General features: G+C 51.7%; 1 protein-coding gene across 2 annotated transcripts in view; it reads left to right on the top strand.

Moving 5' to 3' along the window:
• The window catches only part of STEAP3 (STEAP3 metalloreductase), a 41,659-nt gene extending 33,643 nt beyond the window's left edge, over nucleotides 1–8,016 (top strand). For both annotated transcript variants that reach the window (XM_062184962.1, XM_062185004.1), the window contains exon 5: nucleotides 4,051–8,016. In XM_062184962.1, coding sequence (XP_062040946.1) covers nucleotides 4,051–4,332 — 282 coding nt within the window. In that variant the 3' untranslated portion in view covers nucleotides 4,333–8,016. The remainder of the gene's footprint in view (nucleotides 1–4,050) is intronic.
• The last annotated feature ends 8,404 nt before the right edge of the window (nucleotides 8,017–16,420 follow it).

The raw sequence follows: 16,420 nt of genomic DNA, 5'->3' as shown, positions 1-16,420 counted from the left end.
GGAGAGGCAGAGAGAGAGGTCTTCCATCCGCTGGTTCACTCCACAATTGGCCACAAGGGCTAGAGTTGCGCCAATCTGAAGCCAGGAGTCAGGAGCTTCTTCTGGGTCTCCCATACAGGTGCGGGGGCCCAAGCACTTGGGCCATCTTCTACTGCTTGCTCAGGCCATAGCAGAGAGCTGGATCAGAAGTGGAGCAGCCAGGACTCGAACCAGTGCCCATAGGGGCTAGGGGCACTGCAGGCGGCAGTTTTACCCACCTAGCCACAGCCACCCCAGGGTCAAGCATTTTAAAATGAGACAGAATAGGATGGCACTTGAGAGTGTTTTGCATGTGGTTAGGATAGGTCTTCTGTTGTTTTCCTATCGATTCTATAGTTATAAACACACTGGGATACTTGCCTGTTTCCTAGGCTATATGAAATAGTTTCTTTTTTTTTTTTTTTCCAAAATTTAATTAATTTATTTGAAAGCCAGAGTTACAGAGAGGGAGAGAGAGACAAACAGAGAGAGTTCTTCATCTGCTGGTTCACTTTCCAAATGGCCTCACTGACCAGGGATGGGCCAGGCTGAAGCCAGGAGCTTCTTCTGGGTCTCCCATGGAGTGCAGGGGCCCAAGCATTCCAGCCATCCTCCACTGCTTTCCCAGGGAGCTGGATTGGAAGTGGAGAAGCCAGGACTCGAACCGGTGCCCATATGAGATACCTATGCAGCAGGCAGAGGCTTAGCCCACTATGCCACAGCGCCAGCCCCAAAATGCAATTCTTAACTGCAAGTCACCATCTGAAAGACTGGAAGCTACAGAGCACTCAGAGAAAACGGGTACCCTGCCCTAACCCACATGGGTGTCTGCAGCTGTCTCCCGACCCCTAGGCGCCTGTGCAGCCGTACCCAGCAGACCTGGCTGTCAGTCCCAAGACCCCCACTCACCTGTCCTGCTCCAGCAGACACGATTCTGAGCCTCTCAGAGCTCCACTCTGTCCCCCGTGCCCCTGGCCACTCATGTGGTTGTCGGGAGGATTTGAGCTGGGCAGGGGCAAGTGCAGGGGGTATGCCCGTACTCACTCACGGCCCGGTGATTCCTCAGGGAAGCTGTGACCTTCTCCCGTGAAGGGGGCATGGCCGGCGAGGAGCAGCCCAAAGATACTCAGCCAAACACAAGCACAGCGGCCACGAGCACTGGGAGCCGGCTGTGGGGCTGGCCGTGGCACTCAGGGGGGCCTGGGCTGGCCCCTCTCTCTGCAGGGACTTCTGTAGCCAACTGCGAGGATTCCAACGAAGACAGGACTGTGCTGGCCGTCACCCTTTTCCTCCCAAGGCTGTTTGCAAAGCTTTGAATGTGGATGTGTCATGTCTTTGGACCTTCTTGTTTGACTTGGGCTCTGCTAAACACTCCTAACTCAGCTGGTTAAATACCAGTTGATTTCCAGGTCAGATATTTCACCCAGGCCAGAGCAGCTCACCGGCACAGAGAAACTAGTTCGCAGCACAGAGCATATTCATTCCACTCCAGAGTTAGAGGCCCCAGCTGGGACCTTGGCCGCCTCGGCCGCTACCTGTGATAATGACAGAGACCAGCCTGGCCCCAGCTTCATGAGCCATCGACCAGAGCCCCTTCACGCCACAGTAATTGAGCACCGCTAGCAGTGGCCACCGACCCGGCTGTTGCTTTTCTCGCTAACGAGCTTGCACGCAATAAAAATGGCCCTTGCCTGGGAGGTTATTAATTGCCCCCGCTGACAATCCCTCGCCCTCTTTTGGCCTCCTTTGGCTGCTGTGCGATGTACAAATCGTTTCCAAGGAGAGAGAGTCTTAGGGAAGCAAACTTGCCCAGAGTGTCCAGGCGTCTCCCAGTGGGACTGTGAAGTCACAAGGCCCTTTGTTGTTGGCTAGCCCTTGGCCGACAGCCCTTGCTATGAACCCTTGGCCTGAGGCTGGGGCTCCCTGCTGTCTGCACTGGGTGTGTGTGTTGGGGGGGGGGGGGTCTTGGGAGGCAGAGTGATGCGGATGTATGAAAGGGAGGGGTGGACTTGCTGCTGGGTTCAGGAATAGCATCCCCTTGCTGTCCCCATGCAGGGTCACGCATGCCCAACACAGTTCCTCACTGTCCAGATCAGGGGCTGGGGGATGGTGGTCCACGCAGGGGCCGCAGGGCACAGCACCCAGGGGTGTTGTCAAGGCCTCACAAGAGCCACCAGAGCTGCTTCCTAAGCCAGAGAGGGTTGCCTTGTCTGGGATGCCCCTCTCTGCCAGGTGAGGACACCCCGAGGCCCTCAGTGGGTCTTGGTCTGAGGAACAGGTGGGCCCAGGCACCCCCCAGTCCCCTGACCTGGGCTCAGGAACCCTGGTGTGCGTCTCACCTGGCAACTACAAACACCTGGGTGACGAGTGTCCCCTAAATGAGTGGCTGAGTCCTGGCTGCGCGTTAGCATCTTTGGCTGCACCTTAAAAACAGGTGCCCAAGCCTCACCCCAGACCTCTTACTCTGAGTTTCTGGGGGAAGACATGGACATCTGCGTGTCCCAGGCTCCCCCGGTGACTTCAGTGCGCAGCAGGCTTACAAGCAGCCACCTGGGACTGGGTGGTACAAAGCACTCACCAGCCCCGGTCGTCTCAGCTGTCCCGGCAACTCCACAACGGTAGAGGCAGGAGGGCCACCAGTTTGGGGACATAAGGGTGACTGATAGACTGTTGGAGACTTAGCCCCCATGGTCACACTGGCGTCCTCTCAACCCCAGTCTTCCATTATGAGATCAGAATGGAGAAAAAGTCAGTGAGACCCAGGTCACAAGAAATAAGTAAATGTTTTTAAAAGATTTATTTATTTACTTGAAAAACAGAGTTACAGAAAGAGAGAGAGGAAGAGAGAGCTTCCCTCTGCTGGTTCACTCCCCAAATGGCCACACTGGCCAGGGCTGGGCCAGGCTGAAGCCAGGAGCCAGGTGCTTCATGTGGGTCTCCCACTCAGGTGCAGGGGCCCAAGTACTTGGATCATCTTCCAGTGTTTTCCCAGGCACATGACCAGGGAACTGGATCAGAAGTGGAGCAGCCAGGACTTGAACTGGCACCCACATGGGATGCTGGCATGCCGGGCAGCAGCTTAACCTGCTCTGCCACAGCACCAGCCCCAGAAATATCTAATTCTTGATGGTCACTTCTGGAAGTGACTGGGTTTCTCTACAGGTGACTCACAGTCATAGGAGCTTGTATTTGGATACTGATTGCATTTAAATCACCTACCAATTCACCGTAGGACAGCAGGAGCCAACCAGGTTTCCCACTGGCCATGTAGAGCCAGCATGTCAGAAAGAATGGGATGAGAACCAGACATGGCAAGGAAAGACAGAGACTGGGGATCTTGCTGGCTTTGGGGTCTTACAGATGTTGTATATGTTTAAAAAATTTTTTAAAGATTTATTTATTTATTTGAAAAGCAAAATAAGACATCTTCCATGCTCTGGTTCACTCCCTAAATGGCCTTCATGGCCAGCGCTGGGCCAGGCCACAGCCAAGAGCCTGGAGCTCCATCCCCATCTCCCATGAGGATGCAGGGGCCCAAGCACTTGGGCCATCTTCCACTGCTTTCCTAGGCCATTAGCAGGGAAGGCAGTGGAGGATGGCCCAGGTGCTTGGGCCCCTGCACCCACATGGGAGACCAGGAAGAAGCACCTGGCTCCTGGCTTCGGATTGGCGCAGCGCGCCGGCTGTAGCAGCCATTTCAGGGGTGAACCAACGGAAGGAAGACCTTTCTCTCTCTCTCTCCCTCACTGTCTATAACTCTACCTGTCAAATAAAAAAAAAATCTTAAAAAAAAAAAAAAGCACGGATAGTTCAGTCCTTACATGCCAACAGTGTGAAAGCATCATTCCCATTTTACAGCTTGTGTGACTGAGGCTCAGAGTTTAGTTAGGTCCCCAGTCATAAGGTTGCACCTAGAGGAAGGGATAGACCTGAGATCTGAACCCAGAGCCCTGAGTCCCAAAGCCAGCAGAGGAGCAGACCCGCCGTGGTTGTCGTCGCCCAGCCTCATTCCAGCCCTCTCTCCCTCCACAGTCCACGCTGGGCTTCGTGGCCCTGGTGCTGAGCACCCTGCACACGCTCACCTACGGCTGGACGCGCGCCTTCGAGGAGAGCCGCTACAAGTTCTACCTGCCACCCACCTTCACCCTCACGCTGCTGGTGCCCTGCGTCGTCATCCTGGCCAAGGGCCTCTTCTTCCTGCCCTGCCTCAGCCGCAGACTCGCCAGGATCCGCAGGGGCTGGGAGAAGGGCAGCGCCCTCAAGTTCACGCCGCCCACAGACCACGCCCCGGTGGAGAAGACCAGCCACGTGTGAGGGGCCACACGGGCCCCGGAAGGGGGCCTGTTGGGGTTGCTCTTTCCTGGACAGTGTGGGACAGCGTCCTTGCACATGGATGGGTGGTTTGCGGTCGGAATTCCTGGGACACACACGTGTGCGCTGGTGTTCACGTCGACACACAGCTGTGTGATGCTGGATGTACATATGTTTCCTACAGAGAGCAGCATAGCGACTCTGCTTAGCGGAAAAGTTGCCTCCCTGAGAGTTCACCTTGTAGGTCTCAAAGCCAGTGTCTGTCGGGTGTCAGGAGGGGAGCAGAGCACGCCCTTGTGCGTTGCACTCTGTACAGAAGAGGCTTTGGCTGTGATGCATCCGACTCACCCCTGCCCCTTTTGTTCCCTCCCCAAGGCTTGTGCAGACCTGGTGCTCTAAGGGGGCTGGGAGGGCAACAGCCCTGCCTGGAGCCCACCCCAGTGGGCGGGATAAAGTTGACCTGGGCAGGGGCAATGGGGGTGGGGGGCACTTCCTCCTTCCTCCGCCGTGGGCAGCAGCGGGAGGCTCAGGACCTGCAGAGGTGCAGGCACCCGGTGGGCCTGGAATCTGTGCCCTGCTTCCCTGTGCCTGGCTTTTGTCCTAATGCTTCCCGAGCTGGGGAGGTACTTTTCTTTTCCCCCTTAAAGTCAGAAGTCACCATATAGCCTGCATATTGATCCACCTGTAGGAGTGTGAAGTCCCCCTCCCGGCCAGAGCGCGGTAATTAGCGCTGGCTTGAGGGCAGGTGTGATCTCTCTCGCTCTCCATTAGGCTGCTCGATGCCTTCTCACCTTCCCGTCCTTGGTGAGAACATCACCCGGCAGGCACAGAGCAGACCCCTTAGAAAGCAGGCCCGGGCTGGGGGCGGTGGGGACATGACAAGAGCACTCCCTCCCTATCAGAGCTGAGCCCTCTTCCTGGACCCTGGCGGGGAGGGGGAGGGGAGGGCAAAGGACCACCCTCACCGAGTCAGCCCCGTGGAGAAAGAATGGAGACCCCTTCAAGTTTCATCTGCCGCCGCTGGGCAGAGGTATACCCGGAAAACCACCCTGGCTCCAGGTCCCCGCTCCCGGGATGCAGTCGGCCCGATCCCCGTGGGCTCGTTCTGCGGTCTCAGTCCCCATGGTCAGCTGCGGGCTGAGAGTACTGCGGTTCGCCTTGACTCTTCCAGGAGAGGATGAGGACGCGCCTAACTTCCTTCCGGGATGTTATCACTGTTCCATTTCGTTAGGAGTTACTGCTCTGCTCTTCCAGTGCCTGATGCACAAATGAAACTTTAGCCTAAGTCTATATAGTAAAACCATAGTATACCTAGGATTCTGTACTGGCCCAGTGCCAGGCGGCCCGTGGCGGGGGGAGGAGGGGGTCTTAGAACGCATGCCCGTGCCCATGCCCAGCACTGTGGCAGTGCCGGTTAAAGCCCCAGCCTGCAGCGCCAGCATCCCATATAGGTGCCTGTGTGAGTCCCAGCTGCTCCACTTCTGATCCAGCTCTCTGCTATAGCCTGGGAAAGCAGTGGAAGATGGCCCAAGTCCTTGGGCCCCTGCACCCAGGTGGGAGACCTGGAAGAAGCTCCTGGCTCCTGGCTTTGGATCAGTTCAGCTCTGGCTGTTGCGGCCATTTGGGGAGTGAACCAGCGGAGTGGAAGACCTCTCTCTGTAACTCTGTCTTTCAAATAAATAAAATACATATTTAAAAAAAAGAATGCATGCCCTGTGGGCATGGGGCTCTACTGGATTATATTGCAATGAAGCAGGGAGGGTCTTTCCCACTGCAGCTCCAGAGCGCAAATGCTACCGCCCCAAAGCACAGGAGGCGGGACCACGCCAGGGCCTTGGGATGTGTGTCTTCTACCCCCTGCAGGGTTCCTCACCAATCTGGGCTGTACTGGGGAGCCCGCCAGCCCCGCGGGGGGCAGGGCGATCTGCCACTCAGACACCTTTGAACACAAAGAGGTGGCGTGCCCTGGGCCAGAGGCCTCTGTTGATGAGATGCAGAGCATGGGGCTGGCGGAGTGGACCGACAGTGCTGGGAGGGGCTAGGCTCATTTGGGGAGCACAGTTAGGGTCCTGTGAAGAGGAGAGGAGAAAACAAAAGCCCATGGCTGGGAGGGAGGCAGTGGATGAGGGGAGGCTGGCTTTCCACCTGCCGCGCCAAGGCTGACCGGCCAAAGCCCATCTTACAAATTGGCCGTGGTGGAGCATCCGCAGCAGCCTGCAGAGAGCCTCGCTGAGAAGTGGGTGAGCGGAGCGGGGGTTTTAGCACCTGCTTGGCTCACGAGAGCCGTGGATCCCTGCTGGTGAGAAGCAAGGAGAACAAGGGCAACGCACACCCACCGATGACACCAACGCTGGTGAGTGCTGGCTGCCCGCCCTCTCCCGCCCTCCCTGGACCCTTATACCACGGATGCCAAGCCAGAGCAGAGTCCAGTGTGCTGCCTTCCCCTCCCCCCAACCCCCTGCTGCTGCAGGGCGGATCAGGAGGGAAATAACGCCTGAGGTGAGTGGCAGGAGGGGACAGGTGGGGCAGAGGGCCTGTCAGCTGCAGCCCATGAAAGGCAGGAAGGCCGTGCACTTGACCCTGACCTTGTGTCTGCTGCCGTTCCTCTCTACCTCTCCAGACAGCCGAACCCAGCAGCCCCAGCAGAGCGAGTCGCTCCCCACGGCCTGGGCAATTCCCTGCGCCTCTGGCTGCAAACGTGCCTCAGCCCCCATGCTCCAGAAATCCTAAATGCCACGGTCTGGGACTGGTGTTTCAAGTCAATGCCGTTGGGTCTGTGTTGTGGTTTTTGTCCCCTTGTCTGAGAAGACACACAAATAAACACCTAACCTCCCGTGAATGTCAGGCGCCACGAGCCCTCTGATAGGAGCCTGCTGTTCACTGGGTAGCGTGCACAGCGTTGGGGCTGCCATGGTAAACACGATCTGTGCAGGGCCCGGTGCCAGGCCGGGGAAGAGGAAATGGGCAAGGTCCAGGGGACAAGGCCGGGCTGGGATGCCTAGTGGTCAGCTTTTTGCCAGGATAACTGAATGCCCGGAACAAGCTATTTAGGAAGGGGAAAAAGATGGACTCACTAGCTTGGAGGCTCAAGTTCAAAATGGGCTGGCCCCACTGGCGTGGCCTCTGAGGAAGGTGGCAGTGTGGGGAGTTGGAGCATGTAGAGGAAGAATCACGTGGCAAGCCAGGAAGTAGAGAGCATGGCTGGTCCCAACTCCAGCTTTTATAGCTGACCTCTGGCAAGCACTGCACCCAGTGACCTAAGACCTCCCAGGAGGTTCACCTGCTTGACATCACAATTGCATTGTTTCTACTCTCTTAGTGCCAATAACATAGGACTTTAGGGTTAAAGTCCTACATGAGGGCAGGGGCCAAATCTTGGGCAACCCGTGGCAGGCAGGAAAGTGGGACCCCTGGCCTCGGAACAGCAGGGAAGGCTTCTTGGAGGAAGTGGTATCTGCCCTGTGGTCTGAAGGCTGAGGCCTTGAGTGTAGGTAAGAGCAGCAGTGTCCCTCAAATTACAGTGTCCCTGTGCATCACAGAGGGATGTAATTCAAACACAGGTTCTGATACATGGGTCTAGGGTGAAACCCAAGATTGTGCATTTCTTTCTTTCTTCTTTTTTAAAAAGATTTATTTATTTATTTGAAGGTCAGAGTTACACAGAGAAGGAGAGGGAGAGGGAGAGAGAGAGAGAGAGAGTCTTCCATCTGATGGTTCACTCCTCAATTGGCCACAATGGTTGGAGCTGCACCAACCAGAAGCCAGGAGTCAGGATTTTCTTCCGGGTCTCCCACGTGGGTGCAGGGGCCCAAGCACTTGGGCCATCTTCTACTGCTTTCCCAGGCCATAGCAGAGAGCTGGATTGAAAGTGGAGCAGCCGGGACTCGAACTGGTGCCCACATGGGATGCCGGCGCTGCAGGCAGCGGCTTTACCAGCTACGCCACAGCACCAGCCCCAATTGTGCATTTCTAATAAGCTCCGGCCGGCACAGATCCAGTTGCCCCTCAGACACTCGGAGGAGCAAGAGCTTCTATGGTTCTCTTGTAGTTTGTTTTGCGCTGCTGTAACAAAGTGCCAGGCCCTGGGGAAGTATGAAGAGACTGACATAGGTCACCACTGGGACAACGCAAGTGCAAGGTCAGGTGGCCCCATCTCTTTGGCCCCTAGTGAGGGTCTTCTGGCTGAGTCACATCATGGTGGATGGTATTACGCAGGGAGCGCAGGGAAGACAGACCTGGAGCACACGTGGAAGTCACGGAGCCAGGCTCACTCTCCTATAGCAACCTGATCTTGGGGGAACAAACTCACTCCTGGGAGACCAGCGTCACTCCCTTCTCAAGGGCAGTCAGGAGCCGGTCGCTTCCTGTTAGGACTCGCCTCTGAAAGTCCCTGCCCACCGCCTACACTGCCGCACTGGGGAGCAAGCTTCCGGCACGTGAGCCTTTGGGGGACAAACGCCATTGAAACTATAGCGGCTTGCTTTGCTTCTGCTTTGCCGTTGCCTACCCCCTGTGAACCAGTGCCCTGCTAACTTGCCCATAACTCTGCTTGCCCTGGCATGATGTCCAGGCCGCCCATGCTGTTACAACCTCTGTTCTTTTATTATTTTTAAAGATTTATTTATTTATTTGAAAGGCAGAGTTACAGAGAGAGAAGGGGAGACATAGAAAGGTCTTTCCTCCACTGGTTCACTCCCCAAATGGCCACAGTGGCTGTGACTAAGCCTGGCTGAAGCCAGGAGCCAGATGCTTCTTCTGGGTCTCCCATAAGGGTGCAGGGCCCCAAACTCTTGGGCCATCTTCCGCTGCTTCTCCCAGGCACATTAGCAGGGAGCTGGATCGGAAGAGGAGCAGCCAGGATGTTGGTGCTGCAGGCAGTGGCTTTACCCTCTGTTCCCCCTCTTTGTCCTTTTTAAAGGTAGGGGATGAGGCCAGTGCTGTGGCAGAGCGGGTAAAGCGGGTAGAGACTTCTGCAAAGAAATAACTATGGCCAGGAAATAGCTTCACTACGAAATCTTTCAAGGTAAAGAAAAGCTTGTGCTTACAGGTTGGCTTTGCTACCCTGTGTCCCCTGTACTTAGTGCTGGCGGAGTCAGGTTGGCAAGGAAGTCAGGAGACGAGGGGGAGATGCCCCCTGGGAAGGTGGATCATGCAAGAACCGAGCAGCACCCAGAACAGCTCGGAGCGGTGGAAGACAGGAAGCTACCGCTCAGCTCCTTGGTAAGTTGAGCCTTTCCCAAAGCAGTGATGCTGACCTGTGGGAACAGAAGGTTTTGTGCCCTGGGTCGCTTCTCTGCCCTCAATACACAGAGAACCCTGGCACCACTAGAATAGAAATGCTTAATACCATCAGACCTACACCGACTTCTTAACAAAGGTTTTTGCTCACTGAGATAAAATTTGGAGATAATACAGTCTATCCATGCATATAATTTTGTAGAATCAATTTAAGGCCTTAACTGAAACATAGAGTAGGAATAAAGATGAAGAAACTTATACTAAAATATGGCTAGGAATATAATAGTAATAATAAAGATAATATTAATAATCTTAAACAAATAAGGTTTTTTAAAAAGATTTAGTTATTTATTTATTTGGAAGGCAGAGTTACAGAGAGGCAGAGAGAGAGAGAAGTCTTCTATCCGCTGGCTCACTCCCCAAATGACCACAATGGCCAGAGCTGCGCTGATCAGAAGCCAGGAGTCAGGAGTTTTTCCCAGGTCTCCCACGTGGGTGCAGGGGCCCAAGCACTTGGGCCATCTTCTTCTGCCTTCCTAGGCCATAGCAGAGAGCTGGATGGGAAGTAGATCATCCAGGACTCGAACTGGCACCTATATGGGATGCCTGCACTGCAGGCGGCGGCTTTACCCACTACGCCATAGCACCAGCCCCAGTAAGTTGGTTTTAAGATAAATACAATGACATTGAGCTAAACATTGTTAACTCTTTTGCTTTTAACTGGCATTTTTAAGATAAAGGCTAAGAGAGAGTATGTGTATGGTATGTGTGTATATGAATGTATGTGTGTGGATGTATATATGTGAGTGAATGTGTATGTGTGTGTATCTGTGCATGTGTGTATGTGTGTGTGTACACATGCTTAACTGTTGAGTGCTGTGGAGAAATCAAGTCGGGTGAAAACTAATAAATGGCAACTAGATTTGGAAGCACGGGCACTTCTGGTGAAATTTTCAGTGGAGCGCTGGGAGAAGAAACCGAGTTGGGAAGGAATTGGGGGCTGGAGTTCTGTGATTCTTTGGAGACTTTGGCTGTCACAAAAGGCCTGGTAGCTAGAGAGGCATGGGTGGTGGGGTTGAAGGAGGGTTGGTGGTTTTTCCCAAGCTCCTGGACTTTGAATGTTTCTGGAAAAGAACAAGTTAAAAGGAGTTGGGGAGAGAAAGAGAGAGAGAGACTCAAAATCCCAAGGCCATGGGAAAAGCCAAAGTGCAGTGAGGTGCCTTTAGAGAGGAGGAATAGCTTTGTCCTTTGCCCTTTGCCCTTGTCCTGTATTCTTGGAGGTCCCTCCTGACGGTGCCCGTGTCCTTTCTGGACGACCGGTCCATCTGTTAAGAGGGGAAGGGTGCAGAGGGGATTTAGCTCTGCGGGTTGGAGGGAGACGAAAAGGTGAAAACTAACTGTTGGAGCAAATGAGAAGGGAGCTGACCAGAGAAACACGATAGAGCTTTAAAAATTTGATGATATATGGGCGCCGGTTCTAGTCCCGGTTGCTCCACTTCCAGTCCAGCTCTCTGCTGTGGCCTGGGAGAGCAGTAGAGGATGGCCCAAGTGCTTGGGCCCCTACACCCGCGTGAGAGACCAGGAAGAGGCACCTGGCTCCTGGCTTCAGCTCGGCACAGTTCCAGCCATTGCGGCCATTTGGAGAGTGAACCAATGGAAGGAAGACCTCTCTCTGTCTCTTTGTCTCTCTCTCTCTCTCTCTCTCTCTCTTTCTCTCTGTCTCTCCCTCTCACTGTCTGTAGCTCTACCTCTCAAATAAAATAAATAAAATCTTTTTTAAAAAATTGATGACAGGCCGGCGCCGTGGCTCAACAGGCTAATCCTCTGCCTTGCGGCGCCGGCACACCGGGTTCTAGTCCCGGTCGGGGCGCTGGATTCTGTCCGGGTTGCCCCTCTTCCAGGCCAGCTCTCTGCTATGGCCAGGGAGTGCAGTGGAGGATGGCCCAAGTGCTTGGGCCCTGCACCCCATGGGAGACCAGGAGAAGCACCTGGCTCCTGCCTTACGATCAGCACGGTGTGCTGGCCGCAGCGCACCAGCCGCGGAGGCCATTGAAAGGTGACCCAATGGCAAAGGAAGATCTTTCTCTCTCTCTCTCTCACTGTCCACTCTGCCTGTCCAAAAAAAAAAATTTTGATAACTTTTTTTTTTTCTGTCGAAAGAGAAATGAACCTAATTGCATTTCCTGGGAAGCATACAGAGTAGACTTTTGTCCAGTTCAATTCTGTGCCACACCTGCCAATTTCTGAAACACTTCCAGATAGATCATATCACCTTAGTTCACACTGAGAAATGCTTTGGCTTCCTCTTTGTTCCCTCTGCTCAGAAATGAAGGCTCCCAGATGCAACCAGCAGCCAGCAAGCCCTTCTGGGCCAGTCCTCCCAGAAAGGCGAGAGTCAGCCCCTTTCCACCCAGTGCGGTTCCATCCATCGATCAGGCCAGACACCCAGCTTGCTTCTGGCATGCCCCCCACGCGCAGAGCCTACACTTGAAAATCCGATTTGAGCCAAAAGCTGAAAACTTTTCCCCAACCAGAGAATTCCTGAGGCTCTCACTCCCTGCAGCGCCCTCCTGCCGCAAAGCAGGCGGCTCCCAGACAAAAGGTTTCCTCTTTAGGTACTTTTGAACTCTCTAGGTGGTACGGGAAATCACCAGGACTGAGAATAAATGGGAACACACACCCAAACAAACACGCACAACAAAGCTCTCCTTGTCTCCTGGCAGAAGCAAACGCAAGTCCTGTCCAGAGCAAAGCTGCTTCTGCTCAGATCAACCAAACAGGAGCTCCGGATCCAAGATCTACAAACCATAGGTGAGGACCCACGAAGACAGAACCTCCAGGGCTTCAGACAACAGGTGTCCCGAGCACAGAATGCCCCTGTGTTAAATATCAAGAGAATGAGAAAGCAGTAAGACACTATGAAAGACACGCAGGGTGCAAAAGGAACCTTCAGAAAGGAAAAATCCTTGGCCACCTACTCTGGTGGGTTTAACAGCAGATTGGAGAAAATTAGTTAACTCTGAAGTGGAGCTAAAGAATTGATCCAGAAGGCAAACTGAGAAAGAAATAAACAGATAGAACACACCAAAGAGAGATTAAAAGAGTCAGCGACTAAAATGAAAAAGTCTAACGTACAAATAATTGGAGTTTCAGAAGGAAAGAATGGTGGATGGGCAAATTTGAAAGAGATAAAGACTAGGGATTTTTCCAAACTCTTGAAACCCTGGAATCCAATAAAGCAGAAAGCATTATGTATACAACCCAGCTAATTCAAAGGCAAAGCCACTTAGATACACTAGGAAGCTCTATCTAAAAAGCAGCCAGCACACATGCTCGCTCTCTCTCTCTCTCTCTCTCTCTCTCTCTCTCATACACACACACACACACACACCTACAACTGTGAAATCATACCAGACTTCTTTTTTTGGTTAAAGATTTATTTATTTATATGAAAGGCAGAGCTACACACACAGAGAGGAAGAGACAGAGCAAGAAATCATCCCATCCTCTGGTTCACTCCCCAAACAGCCACAACAGCCAGGGCTAGACCAGGCCTAAGCCAGGAACCAGGAGCTTCATCCAGGTCTCCCATGGGTGTACAGGGGCCTAAGCACTTGGGCCATCCTCCACTGCTTTCCCAGGCACTTTAACTGGGAGCTGGATGGGAAGTGGAGCAGCCGGGACTCAAACCAGTGTCCATATGGGTTGCTGGCATCACAGGCGGCACTTTAACCCACTGTGCCGCAATGCAGGTCGCCAGATTTCTTAACAATATCAGTAAAACAGTGGACTGGTATCTTGAAAGTACAGAGAGGCAATAATTGCCAACTTGGAATTTTAAATCCAGAAAAACTGATTTGCAAGAAGACAAAATGAGGATATTCCAGGAAAACACAAATCAAGCAAGTTTACCAAGAGTTGTCATGTAAAGAACTTATAAAAAAAAAAAAAAAATGTGGTCCCAGAGCGGCTTGCTCACTCTGCCTTCACAGTATATAAAACAAATTAATAAAATTTAAAAATTGTATGCATTGAAAATATAGCCTCAAAGTACATAAAGGAAAAAATGAAAAAAGTGGATAGACCCATAGAAAGTTACAGCAAATGAAAAAGGAGTATGTATGTGTGTATGTGAATACACACTTGTAGAACAAGGGAAGTTTCTAATCGTGACCTGCAGTTGGGTGGATTAATGGGCGGGTAAGTAAGGTCCACACAAGGTGAAAGACAAAACACTCGCTTTTTCCCAAGGCTGCCTTGAGCCGCCCTTGGTTTCATCCTGAGGAACAGGGTCTTCATCGAAGATATCGCAGACATGTTCCCGTTACCCCTGCGGTAAGCGATGAGACCCGTCGCTGGCTGATTGGACGATAGTTTTTATTCCTGCCTTCCTGATTGGCTGCTATCCTCTACCTAAGTGTAAACGCCCACAGCCCTCCCTTTCTGCCCAGCCAATGGGACCATTTCCATCCTCTACACTGGCCAATCAAAGGACAAGACACGCGGGCACCACTTTGCGTGATAAAGGGTCCTCGCTGCCCCTCGGAGCGCCTTTCCCCACCCCTGCGGAATGAGGCTCCTTGCCTTCGGTACAGCCTGTGCTTTGCTCCCTCCTTGTCTGCACGGAAATTCTTCTCCCCTCCCCTTCCTGCTGTAACAGTAACAAACAGGGAAGTTATATTCTTATCAAGAAAACAGACTACAAAGCAAATTTCAGAGTATCCTATAGCTGAATTCTCTCAACTCAATAAAAAAAAAAAAAGAAAAGAAATCAAGAACAAATGGCTAGATTTAAATGCCCATACATTTTGAAATTTAAAACACACATTTCTTTTTTTTTTTTTTTGTAGCTTTTATTTAATAAATACAAATTTCATAAGCACAGCTTTAGGAATAGAGCAATTCTCCCCCCCCCCGCCATAGTCACCCTCCCACCCCCACTCCCATCCCACCTCCTACTTCCTCTCCCATCCCATTCTTCATTAAGATTCATTTTTAATTATCTTTAATACAGAAGACCAACTCTATACTAAGTAAAGATTTCAACAGTTTGCACCCACACAGACACACAAAGTATAAAGTTCTGTTTGAAGACAAGTTTTACCGTTAATTCTCATAGTACAACTCATTAAGGGCAGAGGTCCTACATGGGGAGCAAGTGCGCAGTGACTCCTGTTGTTGATTTAACAATTTACACTCTTACTTATGATGTCAGTGATTGCCTGAGTCTCTTGTCATGAGCTGCCAAGGCTATGGAAGCCTCTTGAGTTCACAAACTCCGACCTTATTTAGACAAGGCCATAATCAAAGTGGGAGTTCTCTCCTCCCTTCAGAGAAAGGTACATCCTTCTTTGATGGCCCCTTCTTTCCACTGGGGTCTCACTCACAGAGATCCTTTATGTAGATCATTTTTGCCACAGTAAAACACACATTTTTTAAAGAAAAATATTTATTTATTTATTTGAAAGTCAGAGTTACACAGAGAGAGGAGAGGCGGTGGTGGGGGGTGTGTGTGTGGTATCTTCCATTGGATGGTTCATTTTTCAATTGGCCGCAATGGCCGGAGCTGCGCCCATCCGAAGCCAGGAGCCAGGAGCTTCTTCCAGGTCTCCCATGCGGGTGCAGGGGCCCAAGAACTTGGGCCAACTTCTACTGCTTTCCCAGGCCATAGCAGAGAGCTGGATGGGAAGTGGAGCAGCCGGATCTCCAACCGGCGTCCATAAGGGATGCCAGCTCTTCAGGGCAGGGCATTTACCCGCTGCACCACAGCTTCGGCTCCTAAAACACACATTTCTAAGTAAGTAATACTTACATTTCTAAGTAAGTAAATAATTCAATGAGAAAATTATAATGGAAATTTTTCAAGAATTTAAAATTGAGTGATATTAAATGTCTCTACATCCAGTACTTGGGGATGCCACCAAAGTATTTCATAGAAGGAAATTAAAAGCCTTTTATTACTAATTAATAGAAGGAATTAGTGCACAAAAGAATCCAACCCAGAGACAGCAAATGGAAAGATACTCTAAATGAGGTAGCTGAAATCAGTGACCTAGGAAAGAAACACACACTAAAGAGGACCAACAAAGCCAAAGACTCGTCTTGGGGATAAAAGAATTCACTGGATGAATCTTTGATATGGCAACCATGAAAAAAATAAAGAGAGAAAAGACTGAAATAAATCATGTGAGGTATAAAAAGGCATAAAATTGGCCAGCGTGCTCATCTGTCCATTTCATGAACCTTTCATTTTGTGTTATGCTATATGTATACAAAAGTTCATGAAGAAAATGGGATTGAAAGTTTCCGAGGGAGAAGGCGGACTGAGTGTGGTGTTAGGGTGTGAGCGGCCTTTTACAACATTGCAGAAAGAGCCAGCGCAACGCGGAATCAGAACCTGCCGTCTCGGGATAGCCAGGGACACCGACGTCACTCGGAGGAGGCAGGTCTTAAAATGAAGCTAGTTAAGGCGCCAACAGGAAACAGGACAGGCAGCTCCAAGCCCGTGGCTTCCAAACCCTACTGGTTCTGTGTCACACAGAAGAGTTAATTTGTCTAAGCAAAATGATACACATACTCATCCATATACACGCACATACATACAAGTACACACAAATACATACTCGCACTGACACACATACACACACATGCACACTCACACACACCCATAATACTCATAGATACATACACACACTCACACATGCGTACTCATACACAGATCACACATGCACACTCACACACATACACACCCCCAAGCCAGACACTTACCTGGCCACTCTGCCCACCACTCCAGGAACTTTTTGTAATGCCCCATCTCGAACATACGTGGAACACCAGTGTTACTTGCTCTAAG

This window comes from Lepus europaeus, chromosome 1 (genome assembly GCF_033115175.1).
Source record: "Lepus europaeus isolate LE1 chromosome 1, mLepTim1.pri, whole genome shotgun sequence".
Lineage (NCBI taxonomy): Eukaryota > Metazoa > Chordata > Mammalia > Lagomorpha > Leporidae > Lepus > Lepus europaeus.
Note: the sequence above shows the minus strand (reverse complement) of the source record. Positions and strands in the feature narration are given on the sequence as shown.